Source organism: Macaca thibetana, chromosome 11 (genome assembly GCF_024542745.1).
Source record: "Macaca thibetana thibetana isolate TM-01 chromosome 11, ASM2454274v1, whole genome shotgun sequence".
Classification (NCBI taxonomy): Eukaryota; Metazoa; Chordata; class Mammalia; order Primates; family Cercopithecidae; genus Macaca; species Macaca thibetana.
The window spans coordinates 1430753-1450079 of NC_065588.1; the positions used below are offsets into that span (position 1 = coordinate 1430753).

At 40.7% G+C, this 19327-nt stretch overlaps 1 protein-coding gene across 15 annotated transcripts in view; it reads left to right on the forward strand.

Moving 5' to 3' along the window:
* The window catches only part of ERC1 (ELKS/RAB6-interacting/CAST family member 1), a 534923-nt gene that overhangs the window by 433424 nt on the left and 82172 nt on the right, over nt 1-19327 (forward strand). For 5 of the 15 annotated variants that reach the window (XM_050747043.1, XM_050747044.1, XM_050747046.1 and 2 more), the window contains one exon: nt 321-387. The exons of the other annotated variants lie outside the window; for them this stretch is intronic. In XM_050747043.1, coding sequence (XP_050603000.1) covers nt 321-347 — 27 coding nt within the window. In that variant the 3' untranslated portion in view covers nt 348-387. The remainder of the gene's footprint in view (nt 1-320; nt 388-19327) is intronic. 15 annotated transcript variants of the gene reach the window in all.

Here is a 19327-nt window from a genome sequence, read left to right on the forward strand (position 1 = left end):
TGTGTAAATAGTTGTTATACTGTATTTTTAAAAATTTATTGTATTAATGCATTGTTATTTTTATTGATTTTTATATATATGTATGTATATGTATATATTTCGTCCATGGTTGGTTGAATCCACAGATGTGGAACCCGCAGATACAGAGGACCGACAGTAACTACTAATTTTGATAGTTTAGGGAATTAGAATCTGTTTAAGAGAGTCAAGAAATTATCTTCTGCGACGTTATGCTTACGTCTTTGTTTTAAATACTAACCACCTCTTTTTCATTCCATGCTGCTCTGGGGCATTGCCCCTTGTCATCTCTCTCCCTGTAGGATGAGGAGGAGGGTATATGGGCATAGCCAATCAGAGGCTCTTAGTTCAGCCATTTTGTTCAGAACGGTGAGAAACAGCTTTCCTTGACTACAGAAATGGTTTTTGTTTGTTTTCATTTTTCTTTTTACACAGTAACTCTCACATCTCATTTCTCTGTAATTCATGAAATCCTGGTGTGCTTTCTGTTTTTTCATTTTCACGTGATTTTTGTGTGTATTGCTGTGCTGCTGACATAGTGGGGTTTGGATTTTGTGGCTTTTTTTTTTTTTTTTCTCGTTGTGTGTTAATAGTCACTTCTATAATTGCTTTTCATACATTTTTGGGAGAACTTCTAGGACATGTAACTAAATTTCTCCAGTTCTGATTTTATTTATTACCCTTTCTAGGGTGATTTTACAGTGTCCTGGCAAGGTTTATAGTAACTTTATATGAAACTGGCAATAGAAAATTGAACAAGTACTTTGCCCATTGGCCTAAGTTTGACATATACTTTTTATGATGATTAATTAATGGTGTTTAAAAAAAAACTGTGCTATGAACTAAAACCTCCTTTTGTTTCTATCTGTAGAAGAATTAGCTCTCACAGTCAGCACCTCGGATGCATCCCCTGGGGCTTTGATGTTACCCTCAAACTATCCCTAAAAATAGGGAGGAGCAAAGTAAAGGAAGACCTTTTTTAGAAGTCATTCTAAAAATTCTTTTCTCTCTGTTTTCATGGATTGCTGCTGTGTTCAACAGTTGCCAGGACACTGTCTTGATTCTCCTTTTCAGGCCACTTGGCTGGAAAGTATCGTCCAGCTGTGGCAGTATCTCCCTTTGATCTGATGCCCTTGAGGTTTGACTAAGGAAATCCTTTTCTTAGAAAAACTAACAATTATGATTAATACATTCACACATATTGGTGGCCTTGCACCCTGGATTCACTGCCCATGCTTATCAGTGATCTCACTCCCTTGGAGTCAGTTCTCCCTGAAATGTCTTTGTCTTGATGTTAAACTGCTTAAAATGATGAGGACATGTGTAGACCTCTTAACTGTTGAACACAACCAAGAAGGATGGAGAGGTAAGTTGTGGAAAGGGGCAATGCACTGTGAGGTGGGAAACTGTCCAGATGGCTTTATCCTGAGGGCATGAATGAGGCTGAAATGCACTGGATCGGCCAGGTGTGGTGGCTCACACCTGTAATCCCAGCACTTTGGGAGGCCAAGGCGGGTGGATCACGAGGTCAGGAGATCGAGGCCATCCTGGCTAACACAGTGAAACCCTGTCTCTACTAAAAATACAAAAAAACCAGCCGGGCGAGGTGGCGGCGCCTGCAGTCCCAGCTACTCGGGAGGCTGAGGCAGGAGAATGGCGTGAACCCGGGAGGCGGAGCTTGCAGTGAGCCAAGATCAGGCCACTGCACCCCAGCCTGAGCAACAGAGCAAGACTCCGTCTCAAAACAAAAAAAAAAGAAATGCAGTGGATCAACCAGAAAGCTCTTCAGGTTAGAATGCTGCATGTCAGAGAAAGTTAACGCTGAGAGCAATCAGTGCGCTAATTTATCTGCACTCTACAAGGGTAGGTATTCGTCATCATCAAGCATGTGAGGCCATGCAGTAGCTGGATGTAGTTTACTGGTCTCTTAGAAATGAGCATTTCTCTACCTTGTCTATTTTGTCAGAACACAGGAGCTTCTTAGCTTCCCTGGGCTGGAAGCACCACACACTTGGACATGATTACCTTTTTGTTGCAAATCCTTTTTCTGGCCAATCAGAGGAAGCCTGTTGGTATTCCAGGAAACAGGCCCATAGGTAACTTCACCAGGAGACTAAAAAGTAAACAAACCAGCACATAAACTTGTTCCTGAAATCTTCATTTTCCTTTCTCTACCAAAATGAAATAACTCTTAGCTTTTTCCAATTATCACGCTGTTGAGCATATTGCACTAATATATTAACTTTCACTGGTTTAACACCATGCAATTGTAGCCGGCCATAACTGGAGTTTCTATGATATGGAGTTTCCAATTTTATAAAATGTGCTGTAAACCTCATTATATGATAAGGATTTTACCTGAAGAAGTGCATGAGTGACCCTTAAAACACTGCAGAAGTTTTGAGTGGCTATCCACTTTCCTTCTCCTGTTTCCTTACTAATTTTACAGAAAATAGATTTTCTTTAAAAATTCAAACTTTTGAAATTGATGATTTACCTTATCAAACTTAAGAACATGTACTTTGCATCTAAAACATTTTCTAGGACACCAATATATACTGATCAAGTATGAGCCTTACTTGATATAATCCATAGATGGGAAGAGAACCATAGATGTACTGAACTGAAAAGGATTCTGGAGTTAGGCCATTTCAGCAGAGGAGGTAAAGCGTAATGGTTAAGAGTGTAGGCTTTGGAGCAGGATGCCTATGTTCAGATTCTAACACCACCATGTACCAGCTTCTGATGTGGACAAGGTATGTAATCGCGCTGCACTTCAGTTTCTTCATCTTTAGGATGGAGGTTGTTGTGGGGATTAGATAAGTTGTGAGGCACATGGACTCTGGAGCCAGACTGCACAGCTTTGAATCTAGACCCCTCCACCTGCCCTGTAACCTTGGAAAAGTAACTTAAACTCCCTGAACCCCAGTTCCTTTATCTAAAAAATGGGTTTATTAATAATGCCTACTTTATAGGATTAATGGATAGATTATAGGTTGATATCTGTAGAATGCTTTGAACAGTACTGGACATGCTCTTATTTCATGCTGTTATTATTTCGATTGTTGCTGTTGTCATCAATTCCATGCTGTTATTATTTCGATTGTTGCTGTTGTCATCGTTAACTTAGATCCCTCTCCAGGAAATAGTAAGCTTCCAAGAAGTGTTAGTCACTGTTGTTACGAACATCATCATCTAATCCGTGCCCTCATCTTATAGGTCAGGATGCAAAACAAAGATTTCAAAGTTGTGACTTAAGGTCCCCAGGCTTTTCTGTGGTCTGGAAGGAAGAACTAGTGTCTGACAGTAGAAGAGATAGCAAAGACATATTGATGGTGATAGCTCTCTTTCATCACCACAAGTTTTATCTCCTGTATGTTGAGGAATTTTTTCCTTTGGGAAAACACCTTGAATTTTATAAAGAAATTCCCTATGAGATGACATTTAGTCAGTGAAATCTTTGAAAGCATTAGCTCTCAAGCAGCCCTCCTAAGACACACAGACTGAAGCCAGGACTGCCTCCACTCAGAAAAAATAACAGTTCCTTCACTCTCCTCTTGGCCTGTAGAAAATCCAAGTGAGGGCCAGACTCAGTGGCTCACGCCTGTAATCCCAGCACTTTGGGAGGCCGAGGCAGGTGGATCAGTTGAAGCCAGGAGTTTGAGACCAGTCTGGCCAGCATGACAAAACCCCATGTCTACTGAAAATACAAAAACTAGCTGGGTGTGGTGGCGCGCACCTGTAGTCCCAGCTCCTCAGGAGACACAAGAATCACTTGAACCTTGAGGGCAGAGGTTGCAATGAGCCGAGATCGCGCCACTGCACTCCAGCCTGGGTGAAAGAGCAAGACTGTCTCAAAAACAAAAAGAAAAAAAGAAATTGGTTCTCTCTCTCACATGTCTGGTGCTCAGACATTCATGTTAGGTGTTTTAAGTTCAATAAGTAGAATTTGAGCATGATTTGATAATAGTTATATAACTATTCAGTAAATCACTTGAATCAATGTCTATTGTAATGTGTTTAAATTGCATTGGGTGCAATAGCCATGAAGTCTTGTATGACTGTCTCAGTCAGCTCAGGCTGCTATTGAAAATATCGTAGACTGGATGGCTTAAACCAGCAGTCCCCAACCTTTTGGGCACCAGAAACAGGTTTCATAGAAGACAATTTTTCCACAACGGGGGGTTGGGGGAGATGGCTTTATGAAACTCTTCTACCTCACATCATCAGGCATCAGATTCTCATCAGGAGCGCGCAACCTGGATCCCTCCCATGCGCAGTTCACAACAGGGTTCGTGCTCCTCTGAGAATTGCACGCCGCCGCTGATCTGACGGGAGGCGGGGCTCAGGCTGTGATGCCCACTTGCCTGCTCTCCTCTCCTGCTCTGCAGCACAGGTCCTAACAGGCCGCGGGCATGGGTCATGGCCCCGACAAACGTTTACTTTTTACAGTTCTAGAGGCTGAAAGTCTGAGGTCAGGATCCCCCAGCGTGGTCAGGCGTTCGGTGAGGGCCCTCTTCCTACTTTGCAGATGGCTGGCTTCTCCCTGTGTCTTCACAGGGCGGAGAGAGACAGGAAGCGAGCCGTCTCGTGGTTCTTTTTATAAAGGCACCTATTCTATCATGAGGACTCCACCCTCATGACCTGATAACCTCCCCGAAGCCATCCGGATACCATCATATTGGAGATTAGGGTTTCAACATATGAATTTTGAGGGGACACAAGCATTCAGTTCATAGCAATAACGTTGCTGACTCATAGAACTCAGTGGTGCAAATCTTAGCCTCAGCCCAATAGGGAGTTCCAGAGCAAAGATTTCCTATGTAAGTTAGTTTATCCATGCCACTCTCTGTCCATTTACTATAAGTTTTCTTCTTTTTTCTTTATCCTTTCTTCTCCTCCCCCCCACCTCCCTTTACCCTCCCTCCTCTTCCTCCCTCCTTAGAGTAGAATGTAGGCCCCATGAGGACAGGGACTTCAATATACTTGCTTATGTATTCCCATCATCTAAATAAATGCCCAGGATATAGTAGGTTCTCAGTAAATGTGTGTGTGTGTGTATTTATTTCGTTAACTAGTGAATTCACAAAAATCCAGAAAAGTAGAAGTAAAGTTTGCATTGAAACCAGGAGCATAGAAATTGGTTGTCAGCTTTATCATCAGCACTGCTATTACTAGAAAGGGAAGATAAGAAAGACGAATAGAAACAAAAAAATTTTAGAGAAATGTTGAGAATTTAAAGGAAAATCATAATGAAGTCCTAGAGTCTGCCTCCTAAAATTTGACACTGAATATAATGGAGTTGAATGTAACTCTGAAATCTTTTTCATTTGCCAACTGAAAATCCTTCGGGTGGAAACTTTCCTTCCGGTAACCTGTGGTTCTTAGCCATCAAGAAGAGCAGCCTGTGCTCTTTCCGGACTTCACCCTTTGGAGCAGTTTGTGTGAACTGGTGCTTGGTCCCTCCAGTAAAGGATGCACCTACCAAGGGCCTAAGAAGTTGGTCTTGGTCTAAGAACCTGCCACTTACTAAAATCTGGAGATGGCCTGCCTGTTGGATCAGCCCTGTGGCATCTCAGAACAGGATTTGGACCAGTATGCTAGACTTTTCATTTTTCATTAGAGATGATGTAAATATTAACACAAACTTTTTTTTTTTTTTTTTTTTTTTTTGAGACGGAGTCGCCCAGTCTGGAGTGCAGTGGCTGGATCTCAGCTCACTGCAAGCTCCGCCTCCCGGGTTCACGCCATTCTCCTGCCTCAGCCTCCCGAGTAGCTGGGACTACAGGCGCCCGCCACCTCGCCCGGCTAGTTTTTTTTTTTTTTTTTTAGTAGAGACGGGGTTTCAACGGGTTAGCCAGGGTGGTCTCAATCTTCTGACCTCGTGATCCACCCGTCTCGGCCTCCCAAAGTGCTGGGATTACAGGCTTGAGCCACCGCGCCCGGCCAACACAAACTTTTAAGACAAGTGTTGTAGAGCAAGTGTCTCCTTCTCTTTTGGCATTTCCTTTTTGTCCATCTTAGTGGAGTTGTCAATGTCCTTATCAGTTTGAAACATCCTAAAATTATTCTCACTGCAATAGTGCAACAATGGAAGCTTTAAATCTCTAGAGAATACATCCGTAGAAGGGAGGTGTTAAATTATCTTGCAGAATTAAATGGTGCAGTGAATTGCACTATTGTCCTGGTATAGAGAAAATGGTCCAAAAACCAGTTTGGGCCAATATCAAGACTGACTTGATATCACAGACAAGGAAGAATTTTATCTATTTTCAGAAGTGGATCAGAGATTTTAGCAAGAAACTTCTCTCCTGGAAAGCTTAGCACAAAGCCAGTGAAATTCAAGAAGCACGAGGATCTAGCTGCAGAGAAATAGGAGGGAGAAAATGAATATTTATTAAGCATTTACTATGGGCCCAGCACTTTCATATATCTTATCGCATACACAGCTCATAGACGTTAAATAATTTTCCAAGATTACACAGCTAACAAATGGCAGATATTTAAATCCAGGACAGACTCCAGACCCCCTGCTCTTTCCATTACACCATACCTAAAGAGGAGTCTTCCATTTTCCAGTCTAGTTCCTTGGACATAGTAGACACTCCGTAGAAGCGTGTTGAATTGAATTGCGTTCCTAACTGGGGAAATAACAAAATGGTCTTTGCTGGTAAGAAATAGCTGTAGGTTACCCAAGACAGTCCCTCACTGAAAGGAAGCTAAGCGGTTTCTGACTTCACTGAGACATGTGACCAGGAATCTAGTAAGGAATTTGGAACTGTAGAAGGGAGAAAAAGTGGGTCTTGGAGGTTGAATAAAGTTTGGGAAAGATGAAACAGGAAAAGAAAAGCATTTCAGATAGGAACTAACTTCCAGGAGTTCCAACCTAAGAACGAGAGTGTGACGTGTAGGGGCTGGTGAGGAAACCAGCCCAACTGAAACAGAGGGTGTCTGTCCTTTCGTTCGTTCCATGGTTATCCCCTACCCACACTTCTGTTTTAATATTGGGCACCATAATTCAAAAAGACTAACTACAAATGTGAGGCATTCACAAGAACAGTTATGTATTGAGCTTTACAGAAGATTAAAGTAGTAATCAGCTTTCTTTCGACATTGTCTGAATCACTGTCTTCTAAGTTGATTGTCCCTTTATCTAGTTCTGTTGCTTTCAGGTCCTGGTCAGAAGGTGGGCTTTGGAACCAGATTACTTGGTTTCAAATTTCTGTGTACCTCACTTTCTTCATTTGTAAAATCAGGATAATAATATACCCGCCCCAGAGGGCTATTTGAGGATTAAATGAAGTAATGTAAATCCCTTAGAACAATGCTTTTACATGTCAGTAGTTGGTCAGTTAATGTTAGCTATTAACTGGCTTTAACCTGAAGGCCCAAGCTGACCACTTACAGCATTAATACCCTTCCGGCATTTCTCTTTCCCCTCCCTCCTCACTTTCTCTGTCTTCCTCTCAGCTGTCACTTAATGGGAGGATTGAATAAGAGTTCCTTACTTTTCAACTCTGGATTCAAACTATTCTTGCACCACCTGAACTCCAGTTTAATAGTGTTCCCTCTATATGCTCAGAAATGTCTTTAACTGGTTTATTGTTTGACCTCGGCACACTACCTGTTTCTGCTTTTCGGGTTTCTCTTCTTCCCTCCTCCCCACAAAGAAATTTAAAATCCTCATTTCTGCTTTTCACTATTTTCCAGAGGGTTCACTCCCTTTCCACCCCATCCTTCTGCCCTGGATTCTCACCAACTGTCTCAGAACTCTGCCCACTGCTATTACAAGCCAAGCTTTCCACCAGCCCTTTTTGCATACCATACTCAGCAGGTCCCTTCTGTGGGCCTCTGTCTTCGCTGAGCCTCCATCTCTTCTCATGAGCATATACTCACACACTGAAACACAAGAACAGTTTTGCTGCTGCTGCTTTTTTTTTGCTTTTTTTTTTTTTTTCCCCCTGGTCCCAAGCAGCTTGAACCTATGTCAAATCAAAAAAGATTCTGTAGGCCAGACAGGGTGGCTCACACCTGTAATCCCAGCACTTAAGGAGGCCGAGGCGGGCAGATCACCCTAAGGTCAGGAGTTCGAGAGCAGCCTGGCCAACATGGCAAAACCCTGTCTCTACTAAAAATGTAAAAATTAGCCGGGTGTGGTGGAGCGTGCCTGTAATCCCAGCCACTCGGAAGGCTGAGGCAGGAGAATCACTTGAATCCGGGAGGCGGAGGTTGCGGTGAGCCAAGATTGCGCCACTGCACTCCAGCCTGGGCGGCAGAGCAAGACTCCATCTCAAAAAAAAAAAAAAAAAAAAGATTTTGGAAAAGAGTTATTTTTGACAAAGGCATTGGGAAATAAAGACTAAATGATCAGTGATGCTAGCAGTTCCCATTTAAAGAACACCTAGTAAGCGCCAAACACTGAGTTGTAAGTTTATAAGCACATTGTAAGCATGTTTTCGTTGAAACCAATGTAACAATCGTAAGGGATAGGTACCATTTTCATTATTTTACTGCTGAGGAAACTGAACCGTGGAGAAGTTAGCTTACTTACCCAAGTTCACATACCCAGTACACAGTAGAAGCCAGATTTGAAGCCAGATATGCCTAATTATATCAAAACTTGACCCACCTCTGATAAGGAAACAAAGCTAGAAGATTTTTAAAAGAGGTTATTATGCCTTTGTGTCCATACTGATTACAAGAGAAAGGAGAGTAAATGATGGAATTCAGGACATGCTTCCCCAAATATGGCGCCTTAGCATTGGATAAAACAGAAGCAGGAAGTTCTCTTTGACCTTCTCCTCACCCTTCTTGCCTGAAGCAAGTGATGAAAGAATTTTCTGACCTGCCCCTAAAGTCAGTCATAAAACCTTCATTGCAGAGGCACCCACCCCATAGCTGGAGGAAAAGAATGTCCTTATCTCTGAAGACAGAGGAACACAAAGAACAGCAAACAGGCCTTGCCCAGTTTATTACTATTATTAGATTACACTCTCTGTCCTCAAATCCATTTCTCCATGACTGTCTACTCTTCGTCTTAGTATAAAAATACACAGATTTCCTTTTTTGAAGTCTTCATTTCTTTCTTTCTTTTTTTTTTTTAGAGACAGTCTCTCTCTCTGTCGCTCAGACTGGAGTGTAGTGGCGTGATCATAGCTTACTGTAGCCTTGGACTCAGGGGCTCAAGGGATCCTCTTGCCTCAGACTCCTGAGTAGCAGGGACTACAGGCGTGTACCACCATGCCCTGCTAAATTTTGTATTTTTTAGTAGAAGCAGGGTCTCACTATGTTGCCCAGGCTGGTCTCGAACTCCTGGGTTCAAGCAGTCCTCCCACCTCCGCCTCCCAAAGTTCTGTGATTACAGGCCTGAGCCACAGAGCCCGGCTGAGTTCTTCGTTTCTGAAGGCTCCCATGTTACATAAAACTTACAGTAGCCGGGTGCGGTGGCTCAAGCCTGTAATCCCAGCACTTTGGGAGGCCGAGACGGGTGGATCACGAGGTCAGGAGATCGAGACCATCCTGGCTAACACGGTGAAACCCCGTCTCTACTAAAAATATTAAAAAATTAGCCGGGCGAGGTGGTGGCTCCTGTGGTCCCAGCTACTCGGGAGGCTGAGGCAGGAGAATGGCGTGAACCCGGGAGGCGGAGCTTGCAGTGAGCTGAGATCCGGCCACTGCACTCCAGTCTGGGCTACAGAGCGAGACTCCATCTCAAAAAAAAAAAAAAAAAAAAAAAAACTTACAGTAAATAAATGTGTATGTTTTTCTCTTGCCAGTGTCTGTTATAGGGTTCTCCCCCATTAACCTAGCAGCAGATGAAAAAAGAAAATCTCTTCTCCCCTAAGAATATTCCCATAAGAATATCCAATTATAAATAATGAAGACTAACAATAAACTCCTTTTAAAATCTGAGTAGAAAGGGACCCCATGGTAGCAATGTATGTATGTTGGACTAATTTGTAACTATTCTCCTAAGTGTTTACCTTAGTCTTTCTGATCATGCATTTTAGGATTAGTATACTACAAATGTACTTTTTCTCCAAAATTATAAATCCTGGATACATTCATTTATGTAGCTATGACATACCTTTCTTGCTTCAAATATCAATAACATGTAGTGTAAGAAGCCTCCAAGGGTGTGGTCTTTTTAAAGCTGGAACTCACATCCTTTATTCTGTCTAGTAAGCCATCTCTCAGGTCTCATTCTTGAGAAGAAAAAAAAAGCTGACAATAAAATTAATTTCTACATTTAAATTTATTTTTCCCGTAATGTTTCACATCAAAATGGAAGCCATGTTTTTCATCATTTCATTCAAGACATAAAACCTTGTGAAAAACCAAAGTAATGGAGGAAATGAGGAATTGTTTAATGGATGTAGAGTTTTAGTTTTGCAAGATGAAGGAGTTCTGGAGAATGGTTGCACAACAATGTGAATGTATTTAGCACTCGTAAACTGTGCACTTCAAATGGCTAAGATGGTGAATTTTATGTTAGGTGTATTTTACTATAATTTTAAAACTTTCCTAATTAGAAAAGAAGTAATGCTGATTTTCTGGCAAAAAAAAAAAAAAGATGTGTTCAAAACATGCACTGAATATTATTTGGAAAAGTTTTCTTAGTGAAGAGAAAGAGGCAACTTCCTCTTTCCCAGGTAAACATTTCAAGGTTTTGAAATGGAAAAGAACTACCCTTGAGGCTTTGATTTAGCCTTTTGTTCTCTGCTTGGGAACTGGGCTATTTGTTTGTTTATTTAACTGGTTGCTTTATTAGCGTAGTAAAGCATTACACTGTTTGTTCTTCCTTGATTTGAACTGCTTAGAAGTCTTTAATAATTTGCATAATTTATTATTTTTAAATATGTTCACATTCAGCATTTCCTTTAACAAAGATACACACCTATACCTTTTACAAACACTGAATATTTAGGCAACTTAACAGCTACGAACTGAGCTTTTTAATGAATTGAAGCACTTTTCATTCAACAGAGATACAAATTTGGGGACCATCTTTTAGAAATTGGATCCAGAAAAATACTCTGAACCAGGGACTGACTTTTAAATAATTTCCCAACATCAATTAAATGAGATTTTTCCTTTTTTTTTTTTTTTTTTTTTTTTTAACATTTTTTGTTTTGCTTAATGAGGTTAAACTTTTTTTTTCCCCCCTCCAAGACAGAGTCTCACTCTGTCACCCAGGCTGGAGCGCAGTGGCTCAATCTCGGCTCGCTGCAAACTCCGCCTCCCGAGTTCACACTGTTCTGCTGCCTCAGCCGCCCAAGTAGCTGGGACTACAGGCACCCGCCACCATGCCTGGCTAATGTTTTGTATTTTTAGTAGAGATGGGGTTTCACCGTGTTAGCCAGGATGGTCTCAATCTCCTGACCTCGTGATCCGCCCTCCTCGGCCCCACAAAGTGCTGGGATTACAGGTGTGATCCACTGCGCCCGGCCGAGGTTAAACTTTTAAGCAAAACCCTACAGGAAAGTTATCTGGAACTCTTTACAAAATGAGTGAGTGTATGTCTTTGTGAGAAGAGCAGCGTGTGGAGTGCACGGGTATGCATTTATTGGTTTACTTCCCCAAGCCCAGTGTTTGTGTTTGTTTGTTTTTGGTATTTTAGTTTTTTTTTTTAAATTATAAAGCATTCTATTGTTATATTTAAATCTTTTCCTTCATTATTATTATTATTTTAAAATTGACATCTAATCATTTTACATGTTCATGGGGTACAGTGACATTTTGATAAATGTGTATAATGTATAATGCTCAAATCAGGGTAATTAGCATATTTATCACCTCAGATATATATCATTTCTTTGTGTTGGGAACATTTAAAATTCACTCTTCTAGCTATTGAAAAATACACATAACAAATTGTTGTTAATTATAGTCACCTTATAGTGCTATAGAACACCAGAACTTGTTCCTCCCATCTACCTGTACTTCTGCTCACTCAGTGGATTCTTCTCACCCACTGCACAGAAAAGCCAGCACACCGAGACAGCAGCATTACAGTAGAGAAAGAGTTCGATTATCTCAAGGCCGCTGATCAGAGGACGAGAGATATTTCTCAAATCTGCTTCCCCAAGAATTTGGAGGCTAGGGTTTTCCAGGATAATTTTAGCAGGCTGAGGGCTAGGGAATGGGTACTGCTGATTGGTTGGAGTTGAGATCATAAAGGTGTCAGAAACTATCTTCATACACTAAGTCAGTTTCTAGATGGGGGTCACAAGACCGGTTGAGTCAGTTCCTTGGTATGAATGACAGGTCCGAGTGGAGTCAGTTGGTTGCCAAAATGCAAAAGTCTGAAAAATATCTTAAAGACCAATCTTAGGTTTTACAACAGTGATGTTATCTGTAGGAGCAGTTGGGGAGGTTACAAATTTTGTAACCTCCAGCTGCATGACTCTTGATGAGTAAGCAATTCTAGAAAAGTAAGCTGGGGAATAGGCCGGGCACGGTGGCTCACGCCTGTAATCCCAACACTTTGGGAGGCTGAGGTGGGTGGATCATGAGGTCAGGAGATTGAGACCATCCTGGCTAACGTGATGAAACCCCATCTCTACTAAAAATACAAAAAAATTTAGCTGGGTATAGTGGCGCATGCCTGTAATCCCAGCTACTTGGGAGGCTGAGGCAGGAGAATTGCTTAAACCAGGGAGGCAGAGGTTGTAGTGAGCCGAGATCGTGCCACTGCACTCCAGCCTGGTGACACGGCAAGAGTCCATCTCAAAAAAAAAAAAAAAAAACAGCTAGGGAACAATGGCTGGTTATCATTTAACTACACCGACATCTTAGAGGAATTCAGTCTTTTCTCATACTCCTAACCTTGTGGCCTTTCATTCGTCTTACAGAGATGGTTTCAGTCCCCAGAGGGGGTCAGCTTGCAGAGGGACTATTATCATTTTTGCTTCAAAGTTAAACTATAAACTAAATTCCTCCCATAGTTAGCTTGGCCTATGCCCAGGAATGAGCAAGAGGAGTGAGCTTGTGAGGTTAGAAGCAAGATGGAGTCAGTCAGGTTAGATTTCTCTCACTTTTATAATTCTTGCAAAAGCATTTTTATATTCATTAACCCACCTCTGGCTTTCCCCTTCCCCCTACCCTTCCTGGCCTCTAGGAATCACTCTTCTACTCTCTGTTTCTATGAGATCAACTTTTTAAGCTTCTGTACATAAATGAGAACATATGGTATTTATCTCTCTTTGCCTGACTTTTTCACCTAACATATTGTCCTCCCAGCTCATCCATGTTGCTGAAATGACAGAGTTTCATTCTTTTTTTTTTTTTTAATCACTAAATAGCATTCCATTTTATATATATTTGCCACATTTATCCATTCATCTGTTGATGGATACTTAGGTTAGTTCCATATCTTGGCAGTTGTAAATAGTGCTGCACTAAACATGAGAGTACAGTTATCTCTTTGCTGTACTGATTTCCTTTCCTTTGGATATATACCCGGTGGTATAATAGCTAGATCGTATGATAGTTCTATTCTAGTTTTTTGAAAACCCTCCATACTGTTTTCTATAACGGCTGTTCTAATTTACATTGCCACCAACACTGTATAAGAGTTCCCCTTTCTCCACATCCTCTCCAGCATTTGTTATTTTTTGTTTTGGGGGGTTTTAAAATAATAGCCATTTTAATTGGTGTGTGATGGTATCTCATCATGGTTTGTATTTGCATGATGATTTGCGATGCTCAGCAGTTTTTCATATTCCTGGTTCAAACGCAGTGTAATTTTGGTTGGGAGGCCATTAGGCTAAGGCAGCTCCAATGCCCTGAGTTCCTATATAAACAAACTGAAACCCAACTCTTTGTAAACAGCCATATTCTAGGCCAATCAGAAACCACCAACTAACCCCCTACCTCGAGGCTTCCCAATACTTAAGTTTAACCAATCAGAAACTGCCTGGCTAACCTCTAACCAGGGACTTGGCACTGGAATGATCCAGAAAACATCACTGCCCCACTTTAACCAATAAGGGATTTTCTTTACCTTGCTTCTGCTTTCACCTTACAAAAGTCTTCTCCCAATCTCTTCATCAGAAGAACCCCCAACCACTTATGGCCTAAGACTGCCTGATTAATGAATTGCGGTCTGCTCAAATAAACTCTTTAAAATTTTAATGTGCGTTTATCTTTTAGCACCTGTTTAATCTCACTGTGATCACAAACCATACATTGTATTGTTTTAATTATTTTACATTTTTGAGACTTTTGTTTTATGGCCCAAAACATGAGCATCTTAGTGAACATAGCTTGTGCTCTTAAAGGAATGGTATTCTTTGTCACATACAGTGTTCTGTACATATCAATTAGGTCAGGCTGGTTGATAGAGTTTGTCAGATCCTCCACGTCTTCACTGAATTTTTGTAGAGGAAGAGGTCTGTTAATTGCAGAGAAAGCAGCATTCAGATCTCCAACAAAAATTAGAGATTTTTCTGCTTTGAATTATTTCAGGTTTTACTTTGTATTTTGAAGCTCTGGCTGTGTTTGCAAACTCATTTATGATTATTATATACTCCTGATAAACCTTTTTATTTTCAGAAATACTGTTTGTCTTGAAATCTACTTTACCTGTCTTAAATCAGCAAGGGGCACTACAAAGTGACAGAAAAGGCAGATGTAAATAATGTTTAACAAGTAATAGGCATTCAGTGAATACTTGTTGAATATTGAATTTTAGTATTTTCTGTGTGGCAGATTGCCAGATAATATGGTTTCGTGTGTGTGTGTGTTTCTTTTTTAATAATCTGTTTTCTAAGTCTCAGAGTGGATGAGATGCTATGGATAAAATAGTATGCACTTCGGGAAATTAGTTAGTTATTTCCAAGGTTGAGCGTTGGTCCTAGCCTTCTAATACCTAACATTGAAGGAAGAAGCAGCTCATAATACACAATGAATGAGTAGGCAATCTAGCTTAAATCTTTAGAGAAAAACTAATTATTGCACATACAATGTCAGGTGTTTTCAATAGAGAGGAATAGCAGGTCGGAAAGGACAGCTTCATAAATACATGATCTTAGGACCTTTGGCTACATTTTTACTGCTTTCCTGATATTTACTTGAACCAAAGCTCATTCTCTATATACCAACACAAGTACAATTCTATTCTGTTCTTCAGCTGTTTAAAACAAAGTGGTTTCTTCATATCATGATTTAAAAAGAGTAATTGTTCATGTCTCTGAAAAAATCATTGGAAAAGAAGAGTAGTTTTTCTTAATTCTAAAGATCCTCAAGGCAGTGGTGTCTTAAGCAGGAAAATAGGAGAGACCCATGCAGCCTTAAGGAAGCTCACTGTAATCTTCCCTTTTTCCTCTTGTTTCTTTATCCCTAGAAGTAAACAAACTAAAACTGGTTTTGACATTTGAAAAGGAAATAAACATTGGAGTAATCCCCTGTGATTCTCTTTACCCAGCCGTCTGCTAAAAGTGTGTCTTGAGAAGAGCTTGAGAGAGAGAGAGAGAGTAGATAGATAGATTAGATAGATAAGATAGATAGATTAGATAGATTGGATAGATAGATAGGATGGATAGATAAGATAGATTAGATAGATAGATAAGATAGATAGATAGATAGATAGATAGATAGATAGATAGATAGATAGATAAAGATAGATAATCTGTCTCTACTCCACAGGTCAATAATAACTCACTAACGCATAGCCAGGGAGATGTCAGAGTGGCTTGAGACCTCAAGAAGCTTTTTCTGAAATCCTTAAAACCTAAGAACCTTTTATTTTTTTCTTTCTTTCTTATTGTTCAGTTGCCTGCTAATTTTTTGTGGGAATAGGAGTTGGACTAGCATGCTACTGCTTAGAGAACAGGATTAGAATTCTTTGCTGCCAAGAGTATTATTTCTTTAAATTTGTGTTTCTGTTGTGTAAAGAAAGCTATCTACTTCCTAGAATATAAAGCACAGACATAATTTTAGTAGGCACTTACGCTGGATTGTGCTTGGTAATTGGCAGTGCAAGCAGTTTTTAGTGTGATGGTGTAGCCACATCTCTTGTGGGGATAGGAATATTTTCCTGTTACAGTGAATGGTGAGCTCTTCTGCATTCTGCTTTCTTCCCTTTCCCCACAGACTTGTAGACTCTTGACAAACAGAGCAGAGAAACAAACTTTCTGTACCAACATTGTCACCAGCCCAGATTCCTAAATCTCCGACTCTACTAAGACATGCCAGTCATCTGTACCTATCAGCCTTTCCTCATAGCAAGGACTGGGACAGAAAAGGAATTGGTTACAATAATCATCATTCCCCTGGGAGCAAAGGTCTCACGCAATCATTTCTCCTTGGTGTGTTTTTGGCTTACAGAATGACTGTGAGACAACGTTGATCTGTTTACGTGACTTAGAGCTGTTAGCACAGCCTTTTAATGGCCAAAGTTACTTTTTTCCTGACAGACTTAGTATTAGGATCAACTTACCATTTTTCTGGCCCTAATGCACAGAGCTCTTAAATTCCTCATGGGTCAGATATCTCTGTTTTTCTGCGTAACATGAATTATCCAAGAAAAATGTAGACACTTACTTAATAGAAAAAGCATTGAATCAGGGTCAGAGACTTCAAAGTAATCCATTAACCTCTTGGTACCTCAGTTTATTCATCTCTGAAGTGGGCGTGATGATAACTATCCTACTTTTCTTGAGGCACCGACGTAATGAATGTGAAAGTAGTTTGTAAATCCATGATTTGCCATAGAATTAATAGCTGTTGTTTACTAACCTGCCGGTAGCCAACTTGTACTTCTGTATAGCTTTTGCATAGTATCTGAAGTCTAACACAGGGAGTTTTTAGAACATTCTTTTTTTTTTTTTTTTTTTTTTTTCCGAGATGGAGTTTCACTCTTATTGCCCAGGCTGGAGTGCAGTGGTGCGATCTCTGCTCACTGCAGCCTCCACCTCCCGGGTTGAAGTGATTCTCCTGCCTCAGCCTCCCAAGGGCACGCACCACCACACCCGTCTAGTTTTGTATTTTTAGTAGAGACGGGGTTTCACCATGTTGGCCAGGCTGGTCTCGAACTCCTGACCTAAGGTGATCCACTCGCCTCAACCTCCCAAAGTGCTAGGATTACAGGTGTGAGCCGCTGCGCCCGGCCTTTAGACATTCTTTGCAAGTAAGTTAGAGGAATGTCAATAAGAGCAGGCTGTAGTCGTTTACTAATGTTGGAAGATACCAGATTTCTGGATTTTTAGGGTTAGTCTCTCTTCTTAAACATTAATGTTCTCTAGAACTCAATTACTTTTGGATAACTTGCAGAAATTCCCAGAATTCTAGGATCTTTGCTCTAGACTATACAGCTTTTGCCAAATTTAGTCCACAACTATATTATATGTTTTGTGGACTACAGTAGTTCATCTAATGTGGTATAGTAATGCATATTATTTCAGATTTGAAAGCTCTGTCAACATTATCATATCAATGGAATGCTGCTTTTATTTCCTAATTCTACCCCAGTTTTTCTTACCATGTTCTGTCTTTGTACCTCTAAATTCAATGTATCACTCTTTTTTCTTCATAATTTAGCGTGGTTTGTGACTGGGCCACATTCCATCTTCCACTTTTTTCGTAAAACCATTTTTTCTCCATATAAGTTTCAGAACCATTGGGATTCCTTCAGAACAGCTGTGTCTGCCCTCCTTCTAGTGGCCCACTAGAACATGTATGTCTGGAGAGCTGCAATGTCTGGGACCCTATAGGCAGGTTTATATACTTTTTTTTTTTTTTTTTTGAAACGGAGTCTTGCTATGTCGCCCAGTCTAGAGTGCAGTGGCACTGTCTCGACTCACTGTAACCTCCACCTCTGGGGTTTAAGCGATTCTCCTCCCTCAGCCTCCTCAGTAGCTGGGATTACAGGCGGCCGCCACCACGCCCGGCTTTTTTTTTTTTTTTTTTTTTTTGTATTTTTAGTGGAGACAGGGTTTCACCATCGTGGCCAGGTTGGTCTTGAACTCCTGACCTCATGATCCACCCCCCTCGGCCTCCCAAAGTGCTGGGATTACAGGTGTGAGCCATCGTGCCCAGCCACTTTATTCTTAACTAGGATTTCTCTGATAACTGGACACCAGCCTGGAAGTGTCTCAGACCTGCTTTCACCTACTCTTTGTGTTCTTAAATCCCAGACAGACCCTTCCAGAACTAGATGACCATCAAGACAAACACATACTCAATTCCATTTGCCCATTCCAGAAGCAGACAAGAAAGGAGTAGGTCTCACCATATCTCCTAGATTTATAACGTGTGCTCTCTACCTGGCAGACACTACACATACTGTGTAAATCACTACTGGGGGCCTCCTTTGTGTGGAACCTGGGTGCCTCGATACATATCAGAACTTTTACATAAGGAAGTTGGATTGGAAGAGAGATTTGTAGTCAACAGTAACTACTTGGAAAATAGAAAAGAAAAAGGATCGCATAATCCCATCACCCCAGTGCAATCTCAGTTTATATTTTGGTGTATCACAGATCAGCATTACTATTTCTCTTATGTGGTGGTGTCATAATTGTGATACATGACAATAGTGCAACTACAAATTTCCTATCTTCTTTTTTTTAAGATATTGCATCCCACCTATAAAACTGGCAAGATATATTTTCTTTTGCTTCCCCTACAGGGCAGTTGTATTATTTTGAGGGCCTTTTAACTTGGTGATAAAGAGTATGCTTTGCCCTAAGACCTAATCTGAATCCAGTGTGGTGGCTGTGTAACTGCCCACAAGTCACTTAACTTCTTCTCTACGCATCAGATTCCTCATTTGTTAAATGGCAGTCGTAAAACCTATACCAAAGGTTATGGTGAGAGTTAAATATAATAATGTAGTCAGTGCACTCAGCCCTTTGCCTGACATCTAGGACGTGCTCACTAAATGGCAGCGAGGGTGACACTGAGGCGGAGACCTCTTAGGCTGCATGAGTGCATTGTAAGTAATTTGGGATAGAACCTTGTACTTAATATATTTTAAGACATCATTTATAGTGTTTCATTTATAGAACCTTTTACTTAATATGTTTTAAGACATCATTTATAGGTAGATCCTGCATTTCTGTGGTTTCTGTTGAGTGATTTAAGGTGGCATTGTCCTGTGACTCACTTGATTTATTTCTTACACTGAAAATTATATAGCATTTGAAGCATCTCTGGAACATATGCACTCAGATCTGTGAGTTCATATCTTAATGATATGAACTCATTTTACTAATGAGGAAGAGCTGTCTTGCCCTATTTGTGGTATTATTTGTGATTTAGACATTCTTCCTGGACAACAAAATATCTTTGTACTTTGTACAAAATA